The sequence below is a fragment of the Diadema antillarum genome, unplaced genomic scaffold, assembly GCF_040938485.1.
Source record: "Diadema antillarum isolate AM-2024a unplaced genomic scaffold, OU_Dant_1.0 seq00000321_RagTag, whole genome shotgun sequence".
Taxonomy (NCBI): Eukaryota; Metazoa; Echinodermata; class Echinoidea; order Diadematoida; family Diadematidae; genus Diadema; species Diadema antillarum.
Window position 1 is genome coordinate 2,055,143 of NW_027271340.1, and position 19,528 is coordinate 2,074,670.

The 19,528-nt window shown below is 38.4% G+C and overlaps 2 protein-coding genes across 2 annotated transcripts in view; one reads left to right on the plus strand and one right to left on the minus strand.

The window, feature by feature from the left end:
* LOC139730564 (lysophosphatidic acid phosphatase type 6-like) overlaps positions 1–11,820 on the minus strand; it is a 38,170-nt gene extending 26,350 nt beyond the window's left edge. The window contains exons 1-5 of the mRNA XM_071641416.1: positions 11,498–11,820; positions 7,907–8,038; positions 7,343–7,473; positions 6,680–6,768; positions 5,535–5,761 (exon numbers count right to left, since the gene is read on the minus strand). Of these exons, the coding sequence (XP_071497517.1) occupies positions 5,535–5,761; positions 6,680–6,768; positions 7,343–7,473; positions 7,907–8,038; positions 11,498–11,758 (840 nt within the window). The 5' untranslated portion in view covers positions 11,759–11,820. The remainder of the gene's footprint in view (positions 1–5,534; positions 5,762–6,679; positions 6,769–7,342; positions 7,474–7,906; positions 8,039–11,497) is intronic.
* A 419-nt stretch (positions 11,821–12,239) lies between these two features.
* LOC139730565 (haloacid dehalogenase-like hydrolase domain-containing protein 2) lies at positions 12,240–19,528 on the plus strand. The gene is made up of 7 exons (XM_071641417.1): positions 12,240–12,301; positions 13,478–13,610; positions 14,742–14,950; positions 15,622–15,706; positions 16,687–16,903; positions 17,370–17,433; positions 18,770–19,528. The coding sequence occupies exons 2-7, from the start codon at positions 13,510–13,512 to the stop codon at positions 18,871–18,873; spliced, it is 780 nt and encodes a 259-aa protein (XP_071497518.1). The 5' UTR covers positions 12,240–12,301; positions 13,478–13,509; the 3' UTR covers positions 18,874–19,528.

Below are 19,528 nucleotides of genomic sequence, written 5' to 3' on the forward strand. Positions count from 1 at the left end.
CAAATCAAATTCAGAGGGAGCCCTTTCACGATTTCCAACAGTCTGTGCATGAGTCAATTCCATCTCACGCAATTTCAGTTGTTGCTCCATTTTCTTCTCTTCAATTTCAAGTTTCCTCATTTCAATTTCTCTTTCTCTTTCTCTTTCCTTCATTTCCATTTCTTTCTCCTTCAGTTGCAATTTAGCAAGCTCAAGCCGTGTTTGATCTGAAATTTGAGCTCGATCTGGAGTGTCAATTTCTTCTTTGAGCTCCATGTGACCAGCTACTAAGTCAAGAATCTCTGCCTTTCTTACACCTTGTGGAACATCAACATTTAAATGCTGTGCAACAGCGGTCAAATCACATTTGCGTAACCTTTGCAAATCTTTGAGGGACAAATCTGTCCTCTGAACAAATGCCTGAACATCCATTGTACTGATTGACATTGTCACAATGTATTACACACAATATACAATTGAACAATCAACTCAACTGGTATTTTGTCTGTACCAATATTCTGGCTTCCGGAACGTTCCAAATTCTAAGTTTTGGCTTAAATTCACTTCTCGGACACAAGCCCCCAATTTTGTTACGACCAAAATCACTCTGAGAATGATCGCACAAAAGAACACAATCAACTGATGTTCAGGCGGTTTATTAACAATGATATTGTGGGTACAGACTGGTAATCGGTTTCACATCAGTACAATAATGGTCACGAGAAACAAATATAAGTCAGTAATGGAATCACTTACGTACACATTACACGCAATATCCCTGGAAATGTCCAAATACGATGCTCGATGCACAAATGAATGATCCGCGATGCACCGATGAATGATTCCTCCGACGTAAATCCAAACGCGCAGGTTGTGATGATCCTCGGTATAAATCCGGGGTAAAAATCCAGGATATACGTCCACAATAGATCCACGGTAGAATGTTCACAGCGAAATGTGCAAAATCCAACGACCACATCCAGTCGATGCGTTGAATGATGATTCACTTTATATTGTCCAGCTAGGAATCCAGCCCGTCACAGCTTTGCCGTAGCAATGTCCATTGACATTAAAATATGGAGTCCAATGAAGGCACATTAATTCTCTGCAGGCAAAATGTCTCCCAGGCCTTATCTCCACAAACATAACAGGTCAGCAGGTAACACAGGACTGACTATAACAAGTCGCTTCAGAGCCAGAAGTGACGTAACTCTCAGAGCAGAGGTGTTGGGTACTCTGCCTACTGCAGAATTCCTCTGGCTTATATACTATCCATTCACCCCCTTCTAGCACATTCTATAACTCTCTCCAACCTACTAGCCAGTCCAAGTTCCAGGAAACCTGGATGACTCACTGCCTAACTATGTACAAAACATCATTACCAAAATTAACTACCAATCACATTGGGCTACAGGGACAGTGCCTCACTCAGCCAAATATGTTAGCACTTCCCAGAACTTTCTGGAATGGGTGAAATCATTCTAGATTGAGTGAGCTATAATGTATTTCCTGCTACATGCATGTACTGTATAGCTACATTGTATACCACCTAGAAAATTCTCCACTTATCTGGTCAGCCTGTATGTACTATATCTATACCACATAGAATGTTCTCCATTAATCTGGTCAAACTGTGTACATACACATTAAAACAACCATGCATACAGTACATCATACATGTACATAACTACTAGTGTGTACATTTGTGACAATTAGCACCACCGAACAAAGCAACATATGATGCATGTCTTGTAAAAGCAAAACAAACAGGAAGCATGACCCTTGCCAGCACTAGCAATTTTCTGCCTTCAAAAGGGTCGCCAATGATATAGACAAATCAACCACAATGAAAACGCGATTTGTAAAAGTGTAGATTCGCCATCGCTCCTGTTACATGCACACGGTCATGGCGTGTGGATGCCATTGCGTAATGCGTGCACCAAATACACATGTACATGTACACCATACAGCTGTACGTGCAATGATCGTATTCGCCATCTTGAAAGACGTACTGTAAACAAACCCGAGCGAAACGCATTGTTTTTCGACTCCATACGCTGAGCTCCGAGGAAGGTGCCCGGGAAATTTGACTCTCTCAGTGAGCCAATCAGAAGGCGATGTGGTTGCTAGAGGCGGAGCTTAACATCGATTGGCACCATCGTACGGATGGGTGATTCTCCCCTCGTATCGCCGCTCGGACATTGTCTTTGAGAAAGAGGTGAATCTTCAAAGCCTGGTTTCTCGCAATTTTGACAGGCTAACAACTTAAAAAGTGCATTTTATTTCTCTTTCTATGCCCACTTATGGTGCCGAAGAATACAAGTGTTTTATATCAATGCAAAGCTTAGAAAATGGACAATGTGATTCAGTCAAAAAATGAATTTTCAAAATTCCTGACTTTTGCCTGAAACCGTTGTCGCCGGTCACATATGAATAATCATCACATCACAGATGCTTATCTCAGTGAATTAACAAACCAAAATGCCTGTTGTCACAAATGACCTTTTTCTGCTCATGTGCAAAGTGGAACTACGAACTGGTCTATTGAACTGGACTCTCCTAACCTATCCAAATATTGGAAAGAAAGCACACACTCTGGAAAAGTGTGAACTGAGAAAAGAGGCTCTGAAGTACAAGGTCTATCTGTCTATTCAACCGCTTAATCTTTACCAAACCATGCTAGCTGTGCGGTGAATGGGACAAAAAACAGGGTGTAAACCACCAGAGTAACAACAATGAAGGGATTATCAGATTAAAGGGGCATTCCGGACGATTTTCATAATTTCACATCACGTAGTACATAAATCAACAGCTCCATAGATTCGTGGAATTTATTGTTGCCTTTGAGCAGAGAAACCAATAAAATGAAAATCTTAAACAAATTACACTGAACAGTGTTGATGACATCAGAGCCTCACATATTTCAGAAATGTAGCAGTGTAATTCCATTACAATACCACCCGCTTAACAAGTTCACCTGTGAAGAATCTATGCATGCCTTATTCTTTTGTTCTGCTTCCTTGAGCCTCAACTCATGCATTCTTATGGTGAGGCTGCCATGTCATCATCCTTGTTCATTACAATTTGTTATAAATTTTGGAAACATTCTCATTCCTCATCCCAATCACTATAAATTCAGAAACTCTGTACTCGGTTTAACTAATTTATAGTTGTTCAGGTGTAAAAGTCTGAAAATCATCCAGAGGTCCCCTTTAAACTGAAATTACACATGCTCTATCAACACATTCTGTCCATCATTAATGCCAACTTTCAAAGCAGTAGTGTTATCCCTTCAAAAGTTACTAGACTTGAAAGTGAAAAGTGTGCAAAGGGTCATCAAGAAATGAAAAGGGGCCTCTAAGACATACATGATCTCTCTACTCTACAAAAAAAAAAAAGTTGTAGAAAAATTGCTGAAAATGCACTTTCCCATTCATATAATGATCCCAAACTTAAGAATAATGTAGAAGAAGGGTAGCTGTTTCAGAAAATATGAAAAACCCAAATATTGACTTGGTTGACCCGCTTCACCTTTTTTGAGTCCTCACATAAAATCAAGGGGTGCGACTTTTTGTTTGTTTTGTGATGCACAGTCACATATCTCAGTGAGTAAGAGTCAGGCCATTGCACCTGTTTGGCAAAAGCCCACTCTGAGAGCTCCATAAGATATACACCACAAAGGGGTTGACAACAACTAATAACATGTGGCAAATTCCCTCACACACTTACACCTAGAATCATTCTAAGGTGTGATACATTGCAAACAATGAACAGTAAACTGCCTCAGATAATTTTCCTTGACGAGTACTGGGCATATTTTGATAACAATCTTATCATACAAAGTAGTGAAACTATCATCAGCAAAATGGACATGATTTGCTTGCTGTTGTATCTTCAGGGGCTTGTAGAGGTATACAATTGAGTGCAATTCACCCTTAGACTTATCATGCTCAGTTTATCACAATAAATCAGTACTGAGAGTATATCAAAATGGTGATTTTTCTTTCGGCACATGTGGAATTTACATTAAAAATGTGCATAAATGCGATTCCACTGAAAATGCCAGACTGACCAAATTTGACAATATTCATATTATCCGTAATCTTCTATACGTGTCAATCTAATTAAAAAAATAAAATCATCAGGGATCAAACTTTGATCACTTCTTTCTTCTTTATAAAAGGCAATTAACATGTTATACAAGCATTAAAAAACAGCAAAACATAAGTTGAAAGCTCCACTCAACAAGCATAACGACAATCATTTGATCTGAAAAGTGCTACTGTGAGACCCCTTTAAAGTGTCCGCAAACAGAAATCTATGACATCATCACTCGGCAGGTCTCTGCATGGTGTGCCAGAAGGATAATTCATCCTTGCATTGTGAAAAAGGAAGTGAGCCTTACATTTACAAAAAGCTGACCCAGGAGGAAGAAAAGAAAACAAAAAAAATAGATATTTACCACTTCAAATTTTACAAACAAGTGCTTTGTATTCAGACTCTCAGTTTGAAGTCCATACACAGTTTCTTTTTATAAACTAATACATTTTACCATGACATTTTGTTGTTGTTGTTTTTTCTACCAAGGATTAGAGGAACTATGCAAAGTAAATGCATAACTTGTATCAATTCATAATATCCTCATCATCACTTCCATGTGGCAATAGATTATGTAAATACAAACCATATATTTTGGAATATTCTTCTACCATTTTCTTCAGATTACTTGGATACACCCACACACACACACACAAATAAAAAAAAAAAAAACCACCTTCCAAACGAGGATTCTGCAAGTGAAATACCAATGAAATTGATATACACAGCACCAGGTTCGCGCATGGAACAGGTCATACATAAGTAAACATGGAAACATGTAGGTTATGCTGAGCCTTGGGAAAGGTACCTTCATGTGCCTTTTGTTATCAATCAGTACTTTATAGCAATGATTGTAGGCTATACAAGTAATCTGAAGAAAAGTAGGAGAAAAAGTTATAACAAAATACATGGCACATATTGAGATACAGTGGACTCCCGTTCTAACAAAGTCCTCAGAACCGGCAGTTTTCTTTCACTATACCGAAATTTCATTATAACCAGACAAATAACCAATAAAAATACATAGAGTGGATAAATGTTGAGGCCTGAATTTTGACTTTGTTGTAACCAGAATTTTGTTATAATCGTGTTTGTTATAGTGGAAGTGCACTGTATTCATGTGGCCACACATAAGTGATGTTGAGGGTATCGTGAATCAACACAAGTCAACATGCATTATACGTATTACATACAGTAAAACAGAAAAAAATCACATGCATGAAACTTTCGTTAATTTCACGAGGAGCCAAGATTCATGAAAGTATAGTGCGCACAAAAGTTGACCAAATCCCTGTATTAGTAGTACATGTAGTACACTCTTATTTTTTTCATGGTTAACAATTTGCAGAAGTTTCATGCCGCAAAAAAAGGCAGTTGGGTCCAATATTCAAAAGTTTCATGATGCGAATATTTCTGGTTTTACAGTTAGTTCCTGTAAATGAATTTGATGAACTTACAATTCTGGCAGTTAGGTCATCTCTGACACGAATGAAGTCCAGCTTTTTTGTCTCCCCCTCGCTGTAGTTGAGGAGTGGTGCAATGACGGCCGCTGCGTGCCGGATTCCAGGAACGCTGAACATGTCCTTGAAAATGGAGGAGTAGTGCTGCGACAACTGCTTGCAGTTTCCACTGTTCGGGTAGAGGATCTCCCTGGATGATTCGGCCACATACAGGGTAACAGGGCCTATGCAAGGAGGGGTACAGTTTAAATTCAGTGATTTTGATTTGGGATTGGATACATTTCACTCTGTAAAAGTGGAAATTTTTGTGGTGTTGAAATTTTCGCGCATTTCGCGCAACCAGAAACTAGCGCGAAAAAAAAGCATACGAATATTTTTGCTTGCCATATGTTCCTGTGCGTGATGTCTTGATTCCACGGAATTAAAAACACGCAAAACTCTTCTTACCGGGCCAAGCGTGAAAAATTAGTTGCGCGAAAATATCCACTTTTACAGTAGTCACTAAAGAAGATAGCGGATGCTTATCAGCAGGGCAACCGTGGGGATGACAGCGTAAGTCCAAGATATTCACAGAATACAATTTAGCAGAGGCGTAAACCCAACATAAATCCTTTTGTATCTGGAATTCAACTCCAGGCTATAGAATGATGAATTGTGTTGCTGGCAGTAATATGTTCAATACTGGATACGTCACTGCAGGTATTATGGATCTTAATTTCAAAACAACAGATTACGATTCATTCCTTGTTGCCATGATACTTATGAAGTCACTGACGAGTCAGTGACGTACTCCAAATCCAAAGTTGCATTCATAGAATAAGTAAAACAAAATCTATGGACAAGAAGAATATAATAGATCCGCTACACACAATCTTTTTCTTCATAAAATCCACTCCATTTCCTTTGCTTCAATACCCTTGAATATATCAGGATCTATCAAGTCTATGGAGGCAGCAATAATGGAGACTGCTTTAATCACAACACACTACATTCACTCTCTGACTAGACTTTTTGACTTTGTTACAGAGAAGTACAAGTGCTTCTCACATAATTGCAAGAAAGTCATACATATTGTACGTTATCTCTTCTTTGTTTGAGCTATGTTTCCTTCCACGTATATTTTAACCATGGATAAGCCTCACCTTTCTGGGATGCCATGTCCTGGCCGTACAGACCACCTAACAAACAGCCTAGAGATTGTAATGTCCGGTGGATGTTTGTTGATCTTGTGCTACAAAAGGAGCAAAAATCCAAGTATTATTTCATCATTTTTTGCACTCTTGGTATTAAACACTAATCTTTAATCCACGAATACCTCTCATCCATCCTAACATTTGAAAATTAAAAAACAATAAATAGGAATAAAATCTCCACACAATCAACATTAATAACTGCACTTTCAATCAAGTCAATCATGTTCTGGTAAACAAGTATTTGCTATTATGAAATCCATTTACAACTATTTCTGAATACAGAAGAAATTCTTCTTCATCAAGTACAACTCATAAATTCACCATACTTCACAATAAGGCATTACACTTTCTCATCCTTGGCAAACACAGACTACAATGAATTTCAAAGCTCTAATCAATGCAAATAGGAATATTCATCAGATGCAAGACAAGTTCATGAAGCATCCTTAGTTATTTCATTTTTAGCTACTTTACAGCTAGGGATTGCAATGACACACTACCTTTGTCTCTCACTACAAATGCTTCAAAAGCAGTTAAGTTATTCCAAAGTGAGGGAAAAGTGGTAGACAGTGTTATGACATGAAAGCAGACTATGTGCCTGCTCACACTTACTAGACAAGTTCCGGGCTGAATTCGGCAGGTAAAAAGTGAAGATTGTCAATGTAATGCTTCCTGAGGCTGGTTCCAAGCTGGTGGGCTTGCTTCATCCCCTTCGCTGTCAGCTGACCTCCGTATGACCCACCCTGAAAGACAACACACCGGGTCAGAATTGGGCATGCTAACTAGGAAGCAATATTAAGACACCATAGGATGTTTATCGGTTCTCTCTTTGCTCATTCCCTCTAGTCCTTTCTCCCCCTCTTTCTTTCTCTATCTATCTATCTATCTATCTATCTACCTATTAAGCTATTGATTCCTAATAGCATATTCCAGTTATTCCAAAATGAAAATGCAGAATATCTCTCTACAAAATCACAATTACAACAAATCACATTATACATATTTTGATTTACTTTACAAACAAGTTGTTCATAGAAAATAGAATTAGACGGATTTCTGATCTCAGAAAAAATGAAATTTTGGTGAAAAGAGATGGCCACTATCTTAAAATAACAAACAGATAAAACTATACACACAGCACTTTACAACTTAGAAGATAATGCTAATTAGACTTGCCCTGAGTGTTCTCCTCCTGTAGTGATTCTCAGTGTGCCACACTGGCTGCTCCCCTCCTTCCAGATCGCACACGTTGTAGTCGATACATAGATCCGATGCTCCTCCAAAGATGGTGCTCTTATCCCAGTATGCCTGAGACCAGAACAATGAATGAATGAATGAATGAATGAATGAATGAATGAATGAATGAGTTGAATCAATGAACAAGTAAGTGAGAGCACATAAAAATACCTGTATTAATGAAATGCATGTACAAATGAACATACAAAACAATAAACAAAGGAATGAATAAGTGATAAACAAGTAAATCCACAGATAATGATACATCACCATGCTGTAAGAGGTAAAACACAAGTGGTATAATTTCCTTTAGGTGCAATACATGAACAAGCATGAGGATAGAACTCAGAAAATGCCAAAGCAAATCCTGACTTTGCTAATTCTCATCTGTGAATGTCTTCTTATTGTCTCTCATAATATCTTCCTTTGCTCTTCAATCTTTTGTCTATTTTCATGCCTCATCTCAGTTTCTCATCTTCTCCCATTTTTTTTTTACTGTTCCCTTCAGTGCTATAGTCCATGAATTTTCTCTAGTGTATTTCTTAGAACTGCTACCTCTGAAAACCACAACAAACTAAAAGGAAAGTACGCAAGAACAGTGATCTCATGATTTCAGAGACTCACAGTACAAGACAGACTGGTGCTGGGCCAACTGTCACAACATGTCATGGTGCTAGCTTTCACTCTGAAAGCAAACTGAGTTGTTCCAGTGCAGTGCCGAGTGATACAGTGAAGCAATAACAACAGAAAATGCCTTTGGATATTGTGATACAAGCAGTAAGTTGAAAACACATTAAATTCATGTACATGTCTTGCAGAAATCAACCTCAAGATCCTAAGTGAATGATTGTTGACATGTATGAAGTCTCATCATGTTGTACATGTATGTGCATATTTGTCCTGGATCCTATGGTTTTCTGAAATTCCCACAAATTTTGTACTTGACACAACATAATTCTAGTACTGGTAAGCAAAGGGTTAGATCTTTATATGTGCTTAATGCTTTGAGCTGTCAGCCATCTTATTGGCATTAAATGGCCAATCATGCCCAAAATCTGGCTGTAAAAAGGGTTAGATGACCAACTCAAGTATATAATGATACCGAAGTCCTAGACAAAGGTCCTTTAATTGTGACACAATAGGAATTACAAGGACAGAGCAATACTTATCAAGTTGACAGTAATTGTGCTGACCCACAGAGAAGGCTTGCCAGCAGATGAACTCATTGGCGATACAAGCAGTTAGGGTAATAATTCAAATTGTATTATGAATATTCAAAGAACATACATTACATTATTCTCCATGCCCCAGGGCCTATCAATACATTGTTCAGTGTGCTACTGTATAGCAATGTGCATTTAGCGTATCAATTCAATCAGCAGAGCATAACACTTAATCTTCTTTTGTCTGTTCTCTGTTCATTCATCTTTCAGCTTTAATATCTTTTTGCTCACCCACCATGCCTTTTTATTTGCCTTCTATCCTACAGCCTCTGTCTCTATTTGTTTTCTTCCTTTCTAATTACATTTCATGTTGTCTTTGCTTTTTGTTTTTTTTTTCTTCTCTTTTTCTTGTCTTAACTTCTTTCATTCTAACCAGGGCTAGAACTTGCATTTTGTATGTGTGTGCTATTAAAATACTGTCATGCAGTTTCGTATCCAATCGCTGTCTCATTACCTCAAGTTCAGATGCATCAAACTTGCAAAAAATATATTCATTATTAAATGTATCAAATCATTCAAGGAAGTTTGAAATACATTGCATTAATCTGCCATTATGGAAACTGCCGATTCAGCTTCAGTATTCGGCCTTAGCGCTTATTATTTAACACAAGGCTGTATCTACAAAAAAAAAAAAAAAAGCTGTGGTTGATCTATAGATAACCATTGTGCTATGTTAACGTAACAAATGCATCGTTTGCATACTAGAATCGACCACAGCTGGGTGTATCATACGGTCCTCCCCAGGGACGTTGCCAAAAATTGATACCAAATCGACACTTTCAGTAATCCAATGAAGACGTCTATGTAGCTCATTCACAGCAAAGACCTGATACATGTTAGTAAAAATTTTTACAATTTTTGATGCAGCTCATTTGTCTATAAAGTTGATATGCTTTCTAATTTCTGACACTGCATGAGACTCAGAGAGCCCGTTTTTTTTTTTCCCTTGGGGCCTTGGCTAATGCACTTTAAATATAATTAAATAGATGTCTATTACTAGTCTACAAAGACTAAACTTATCATCATCAGTTCTTCTTCTGATCCATAGACCATTTACTCCTTCACCTTCTTCCTTTCTTTTACAGTTTTGTAAATTGTACATGTAACATATGTCTGTCTCTTCCGTCCTATTGCTGTAGACACTGGAATATATGTGCAGTTGGTTCATCATTTACAAAAAAAAAAATGTTGCAGTACCATTACCAATTTACAAGACTGACAGAAAATAGACTCATTTAAGTTTTACATTCTGATGAGTTAATTCACAATACAGCAGACACAGTAGGCCCTACAGTATAAACAGGGCACTACATGACTTAGTACTGTATCACTATCCCTGACTAACTATACACAGTCCAGTCGCTGTACATGGTAAACGTTTTCGCATAGAGTAGTAACAGCGTCTGGTCGGGCTACACTATCACCTGAGTAACTGTAAACTCAGTTCGGGAAACCCACTCACAAGGGGGGCCCCTCCTTATAAGTAACCCGTCCCCCTTATAAGTAACCCCGTCCCCCTTATAAGTAACCCCCGGGGCACCCCTTATAAGGAGTCTCCACGCTTTTTTGCAATGCAACGCGAAAATGAAAGGACTGCGGCAATTCGCTTGATTATGTCCATAAAGCTTCACAAGTTTCCTAGTTACTCACGAAATTTGAGCAAAATCGGTTTGAGGCATCATATCTAAAATCATGGATTTAAATGCGATGTCAAACGACCCATGCGAATGCTGAAATGCGAGCGATTACTGGCGTGAGTGTCGCCAGTCGCGGCGGGGCGGCAATGCTTGAGCGCAGACGTGGCGACTGAGTACGTTACTCAGTCGCCACGTCTGCACTCAAGCATTGCCGCGCCGCCGCGCCTGGCGACACTCACGCCAGTAATCGCTTGCATTTCAGCATTCGCATGGGTCGTTTGACATCGCATTTAAATCCATGATTTTAGATATGATGCCTCAAACCGATTTTGCTCAAATTTCGTGAGTAACTAGGAAACTTGTGAAGCTTTATGGACATAATCAAGCGAATTGCCGCAGTCCTTTCATTTTCGCGTTGCATTGCAAAAAAGCGTGGAGACTCCTTATAAGGGGTGCCCCGGGGGTTACTTATAAGGGGGACGGGGTTACTTATAAGGGGGACGGGTTACTTATAAGGAGGGGCCCCCCTTGTGAGTGGGTTTCCCGAACTGAACTAGTATCATGGTCAGATCACATCAGTGCAGTGATTTATTCTGCAAATTGAACCACTATTTACATGGATAGGTCGTAGGGCCGTCAATAGTACTTCTATAGTCGATATCACCACTCACCTCTTCAACATTCGGGATTGAATTGAGCGGCGTCCTCGCACCATGCCTGAAGAATATTTGAACAAATTTCAGTTCTAGGTCATCTCTCGGTAACACCGGTATCATGGTCTCTTGTGCCCCCGAAGCTCCCGGCGGGTTGTTGCCACCACCGGCCGCTACTGGTGAGCGGACGATATTGCTGCCAAAATACGCTGAAACACCTCCAAAAGTTGTACCCAATAGGACAGCTCCTACAGGCAGTGCTCTTCTGAAAAACGACATATCTGTTAATAAGTGTTTATGTTTTACAATGGAACGTTTATCAAATAGAAGATTACTATCGTTGCACACACGTCCTTCAGTCCGAACCAGGTACGTAAAATAGCCTGCAATGCACGTTTAACTCCGCGATGATGCGACCGATCCGCTGCCGATTATTACCACAGTTACACACGTTAGAAATCGCATCGTGGTCGCATCGGTACGTCGTAGGCTGGACTACCGTGATGCATGACGAGGTGGTAAGATAGTTCTAGATCGATTGCTGAGATAGACTCAAAAGTAGTCGCTCAAAGTAGTCTGATTTTGTGTATTTTTTTTTAATGAAAAAAGACTTAAAATCTACTATATTTAGCAATATTTATATTTACATAAATTTAGTAGAATGTATTTCTAAGGAAATAATAGACGGAATAATAGATATATCATCATTCAATTAATGGGGATTAAAAAACACAGCGAAGAGCTCCAGCTAGCTGGGTAGCTGGTCCTGAGATGATTGATTAAATGCGACAATGACACCGCTGAGGCGCTGACAGGGAACTGGTAAGATCACACCAAACCAATCTTTAGACTTTCAGTTCAAAGCATACCAGCATATCTAATGTCGATGTATCTTCATAGGCATGCCATCTTGATAATAATCCAACATTTATGTTGTTATAACTCGATGATTGAGTATGTAACATAACAATACATGCAGCACTGCCATGCCACTATGCACTATCTAGCACTGCCCTGGCTGGTCAGCACAGCAGATTCGATGTTCGGGTGTCCAGTCAGTCCGCAGCGCTGGCTAATCCCGTCTATTTTATCCAGCACGTATGCACGAGCGTGTCGCTGAGGTGTTCACAGCAGCAGCAACACAGCGAACGAGCCCCCAGCACTTGGGCGAGACATATGCCTGTTCACGTTTGCTTAATTCTGTAGGAGAGGCCAAAAATGGAAACGTGCTCATATGCCTATAGGCATTGAGATTTGCAAATTTGCCAAATCTATTTTACAGAGAGGGAGAAATAATGTTGCACGTATTTGTTTTTGTTTGTTTGTGGTTTGTGGTTTTTGTTTTTGTTTTGTTTTTGTTTTCTTTTGTTTTGTTTTGTTTTGTTTTGTTTTGTTTTGTTTTGTTTTGTTTTGTTTTGTTTTTTGTTTTTTTGGGGGGGGGAGTGGGTCAAGGGTCAAAAGACACCTCTGGCCCTCCCCCAGGGGTGTCTTTTGCCCCCCCCCCCCCCCCCCCCCCCAGCTTCAACAGGAACAATCTAGACCCTAAATGAAGAAACCTTGCTTCAGAATAAAGTCATGGGAGTTGTGATTTTTTCCAATTTTATTTTTTCAACTTTTTGCCTAGCTGTGGAGTGTGGTGCTTGAACTTTTTGTTTGTGTACCAACCAACCTAGCTAGCTCCTAAAACAACCATTTTAATATTACTACGTGTATTACTAAATATATTCATATTAACAAATCATGTCTGCTTTGTTATTTGACCGAAAGATCGGTCTGTATCTGGTCGTCGGGGATATGTTCCGCGGAGACTCCTCCGGACAGACGGATATCTTTCTGGCTACTTTTTATTTGCCATAATTTACAGAAAAATATACTCGGTGTTCTAAGTTATATAGAGGACTAGTATTTAAGTCAGAGGAATAGGGAGATTGATATAGTCCATAGAAACGTGTGATGTGCTAGATAAATCAACGCTTTTAATATCGTCTTTCGTTACAGCTTGCGTAGCATGATCACTGCACTGAACGATTATGGCTACACGATCAAGACTGAAAGCTGTGTTAATTGATCTGAGTGGAACCATACATATTGAAGACTTAGCCATACCAGGGGCAGTTTCTGCATTAAAGAGGTATGTGAGCACATTAAAAAAAAATACAAACACAATCCTTTTTTTTTTTCCATTTCAGTCTTTCATTTGTCTCTTTTTCTCCTCGTACATGGATATTCCACATGTCTGTCCATTTATACTAGGTGTGCTCTTGATGAATTTGAGAAATTGAAATGGTCAGCCCAAGGAATAGTACTTGCAAAAAGTTTTTATAATTCTTGATTTTGTTTAAGATTGTGATCTATTCACTTTTTTACAGAACTTTAATTTAAAACAAATGAATGAATTCTTTCTGCAGAAGGGGTGTACGAGTATTAAATTTTGAAGAAAATTGCTGGATACTCGAGCAAGTCTACATGAGAGCTTGATTTTACTTTAATATCTTGCGTATATTAACTGTACACAGCCCAGTCGCTGTACGCTGTATTCGCACAGCGTATTAACAGCGTCTGGTCGGGCTAGTGTATATAGATAGTGTGATTCATACAACTTGTACTATGAAGCATTTTGACACATTTATGCATTCATTTACTAGCACATTGATGTCTGAAGATTTTGTTTATTTATTACAGGTTTTAAAAATGTACAATTACTGATTTGAGACCCCCAGCATTACCCCTTTTTATACTTCATGCCAATATGATGTTGGTGGTGATGGTGATGATGGTGGTGATGATAATGGTGATGATGATGATGATGATGTTGGTGATGATAATGATGATGATGATGATGTTGGTGGTGGGGATGATGATAATGATGATGATCATCATTACTGGTAGTGATAATGACTTGTTATTAAAATTTACCATTATATAAACATAAGTGTATCATTGTTAGGAGTTTTGTAAGAAGGTCGGATATTGCAAGATACCGGTAGGCCTACCAGATGAACAAGGTAATTTTGCAGGTCTCATTCCTTTTATATTCTGTTGTTTTTATCCCTGATTTTATAATGAGATATCTGATATAATCAGGAAATTTCAGTGGTCCTAAGAAGCTAGTAATGAGGAGGTTCCCTTGTAGTGGTATTGTTATTATAGTCAGATGAATCATCATTTTTATCAGTTTATTTCACTTCATTCTACTTGTTGACGTTGTTGTAGATTATGGGGCTTTCTGATAATCTTTGCTTTGTCTTGGTTGGGGAAATAGGTTACGAGATGGAGCCCTCAAAATCAAGTTTGTGACCAACACGACCAAGGAGAGCATGGTCACCCTCCACCACAGACTCACAAAGATTGGATTCAACATCCAGCCCACTGAGATCTTCTCCTCCCTGACTGCAGCAAGGAATCTGGTCAGGGAGAAGGGGTGCAGACCAATGCTACTTCTGCAGGACAGCGCCAAAGAAGACTTCAAAGGTGGGATATGGGCAGGGTTACTGTATTGCACACAAGTTCTCTATACTGTATATCACACTAGGTTTATATTTTTGTTATTTTTCACAAGTCATGTGTTATTTGCGAATTTAACAACATACAAAAATATCAACTCTGATCCAAAACAGGAATGTGCAGTACATAGTATAGTCTACGCATAGTAATAGGCCTAAGTCTTGGCTGAATTACTGTGTGAAGGCATGTTTACACATTCCGATCTCTCTAGTGCTGTATGACATGATCATTGATTTAATCATTCATGAAATTATTGGTAAGTCCCTATTTGCAAAAGAAATAGACTCAATAAGTATATGGTGTGTACAGTATTACATGTAAATTGTATATTTTGTATTATACCACTGTTTGTAAAATCAATTTTGTGTGAATTTTTATTTTGAAGAAAGGACAAGTGTCATGAATGCTATGAAATTTGAGGCAGACAGTTGTTTTAGAGCCAACAGGCTCTGAGAAAACATGTTTATGTGTAATGTGTCATGCCACAGAAAACTGCAAGAAAATAGATTTGTAACAGTGACTGATAGAATGTAGATACATGTGATTTTTTCATATGATTTCCTTTAATGTCGTAAAGACAAACTTCTGTTACATTGCATTTAACATTGGCACTTGACATTAATCTTTTTATATCCTAGGTATACCAACAGAGAATCCAGACTGTGTTGTAGTGGGTCTTTCTCCAGACAGTTTTAACTATGACACACTCAACACAGCTTTTAGGTGAGTGATTCTCTTCTACAGCAAGAGGAATTGTCTAGTTTGTTCACAATAACTTTTAAGCTCATATCTATGTATGCTGTATTGCATTGATTTCTTAGATTATAATCTATCTAAAATCTCAAGTCAATGCTGTCATAATCTGCAATGTTAGAAAAAAGAAATTTTCTAAGACAAAATTTTCAAAAGTTGCAGATTCTGACAACCAAAACCTGTTGCTGTGCAAGGAAACATTTTTATAACCGGTACATGTACCTCGTTGCAAACGTAATGAAGAAGCTACCAGTTAAATACTGTGATGGAAATTTGGGACTGCCAAACTCATCTTGTTAAAAGTGGTACCTCGTTGTAAGCGACCTCATCATAATGGGTTTCCCTGTGTATATGAGTTGAAAGGAGAGCTATGCTCCATATGAACAATTCTGGTAGATAGTGTGCCAAGATATCCTAACTGTTTTGAGTAGCCATATACCAGTTAAATACTGTGATGGAAATTTGGGACTGCCAAACTCATCTTGTTAAAAGTGGTACCTCGTTGTAAGCGACCTCATCATAATGGGTTTTCCTGTGTATATGAGTTGAAAGGAGAGCTATGCTCCATATGAACAATTCTGGTAGATAGTGTGCCAAGATATCCTAACTGTTTTGAGTAGCCATATACATTGTACCAGTTAAATACTGTGATGGAAATTTGGGACTGCCAAACTCATCTTGTTAAAAGTGGTACCTCGTTGTAAGCGACCTCATCATAATGGGTTTCCCTGTGTATATGAGTTGAAAGGAGAGCTATGCTCCATATGAACAATTCTGGTAGATAGTGTGCCAAGATATCCTAACTGTTTTGAGTAGCCATATAGAATTGATTAAAAATTGACTGAAATTCTGATCACCTATGCCACTTCTTACAATGTTACTTCAGAATAATGTAGAATATTTTGTGTTCAGACAGCTGTTTTGCTTGATAATTTCCTCACTGGAACCAGACTGGTCCTCGAGGGCAGTCCTCTCATAGCCATCCACAAGGCCAAGTACTACAAGAGACCCGATGGACTAGCCCTTGGACTGGGACCATTTGTGGCAGGGCTGGAGTACGCAGCTGGTGTCAGGGCATCGGTAGTCGGCAAACCAGAGGCAGCATTCTTCACGGAGGCTCTGAAGACCTTGGGCTGCTCACCAGATGAAGCCGTCATGATCGGAGACGTGAGTGAGACATTGCACCCCATGTCAGCTCATCAAACCATAGATGCTGTTAAGAATACTTGAGATACGCTTTGATATGTCGATGAGGTGTGGTGTTTGTAAAGCTAAAGGTGCCTTTCACACAAGATTTCATTTTATATGTGAGAGTCATTTGTGAAATGTAAATTTAGGACAGGAATTGATTGAACATCTAGCCTTTCGTGCAGTTGTAAATCACAGTTGATACATTGCAGTTTGAAGATGAGAAGCAGTACAAATTTGCAATAGGCTTTGCAACTACTTGGAAATTAGAGGTAATTTATGTGATGCAGTATTCAGCAGAATAGCGTTTGTATTTCTAGCGTCTATTGTGGAAGTCACATTAAAAAAAAAAAAAAAAAAAAACAGAAAAACATATACTAGAACACTGGTCGTTTTGAATCAATGAAAGATCTTTGAATCAATGCAAGTTCTTCTTTTGTTACAGGATGTCCAAGGAGATGTTGAAGGTGCACAAAGGGCTAACATCAAAGCCATCCTTGTCAAAACAGGTGATTTTTGCATTTGTTACAACACATATGAATGATTGTGCTGTCTGTGTGTAAACCTCAGTATGCCACTTTGAAACATTTTCATAAAGTGCTCTGAAAATGAGTTATGATTGCTTTATAACATTGTTGATATCAATATTGCCAATACTAAAACTTTATTATTATCATTATGATAGTGATAGTGATTATTATGTTACTAATATTATTTGTTATTATTGTTACTAAAAAGTCTTGGTATTTATTATCATTATTTGCATTAGCATTATTATTACAGTGCACTCCCGTTACAACGAACACGGTTATAACAAAATTTCGTTATAACGAAGTAAAACTTCTGGTCCCAAACTTAACGTCATTATAAGTCTATGGTACAAAATTCGCTTATAACGAACACGGTTATAGCGAAATTTTCGTTATAACGAAGTTTTTCTGAGCACCACTGACAAGGAAAAACAGAAGAAATGTGCTCCGTTATAACGAAATGCGAATTGCTTTTGAAAATACGTAGTGGAACAAGCATTTATAGCGTCTCTGCATGGGCGAACGCTTCACGTCACTGTGTGTTCGCCCCTTGTGTCACGCACAGTTTCTGAGGGGAACTTGCGTTTAATATTGTAATACAATAATCCCATCCCATTTCACATAGCTTTCCATGATGAGTATTCAGCAAACAGAATATATATATATATATCGGTGGTTTCCTTGTTTACGTTATATATTGTATTTGTTCGGTTATAACGAAATTTCGTTATAACGAAAGAAAACTGCCGGTCCCGAGCATTTCGTTATAACGGGAGTGCACTGTATCAGTATCATCATTATTGTTTTGATCAATACAATCATCGTTTTTCAAAGTCAAACTCAGAAAGACATTTATACAGATGGAAATGCATTGCAGCATCATTCAATTTCAGCATGTGGACATGGTGACAAGTTAGTGACCTTTATTTTATTCTTACTACTTCTTTAATTGAAGGAACTTTTATTCTTGACTGAGGGGTATTGTGTTGCTATCCACTGCACTCTACAGTTGATAGTTATACTAGAATGATGTGCAAACTTTAGTGGCCAGTGGTGTCCTATTTTAATCTTTACTTTGATTTTTTTTTAATGTCAAAGATAGGTCAGGTTTCATTGCAAGGTTTTTGTTGGTGTGGCAACTCGCAGTAACTGCAGCTATGATAGTAACAAGCCAGCTTGTAGTCTTTCTGCTTCTTGCTGTGGTAGTTACTCTGATTAAAAGTTACCGTTATAAATCTTTACCATAGCAGGGCTATGATACGTTCAAATAAAGCTGCAAGATAACAAAGTTTGATTTCCTTTTCTCTTTCTGCAGGAAAATACCGCCCAGGCGATGAGGCAAAGATAACTCCTGCACCCATGGCTGTGTGTGACGATTTCTCAGCTGCTGTGGACCTGTTGCTGAAGGATTTTTTATGACATCAACTTCAGAGACTTAAATAACTGTATTTCGCAATTGGCTGTATTACTTAATACATTGAACTTGCCTGAATCAGCTCATTGTACATCCCTAATGAGAATACTTGTATACTGTCATCCTGAGTTTGAAAGACATTTTGCACCGTGCATGGCACTACGTACATGTGCTGAGCATACTCATCTGTCTCTAAATGTGCACTGAAGTATATGGTATATTCAGATATGTTTTCGTCACCATTTACTTTGAGTGCATGTGCAGTGGTGTCAACCATATTTTACTGAAAAGGCCGGTATAAACTTCACATGAAATATAAAGAGTGATGATTTACGACTACTCTACTTCCTTCTTAAGAAGTACCTTCCTAGTGCTTCAAGCATACATTGATAAATAATGAAATAGATGCATATAATCATGCACACATACATTTACTGTATACACCGAAAATTCGCGAGGTTTTTATTGTCGTGAATTTTGCAAGTCAGGTGCTATTCGCGAAATTAAAGACACACGAAAATATTGACTCTGATCCCGATGTGGATGTGACGTAAGCATAATGTACATTTCTCCGTTCATTATAAGACTCCACAATCGCGAATTTAATCACTCATGAAATCGTCGGGAATTCCCGATTCGCAAAAATTTAGACTTGCGAAA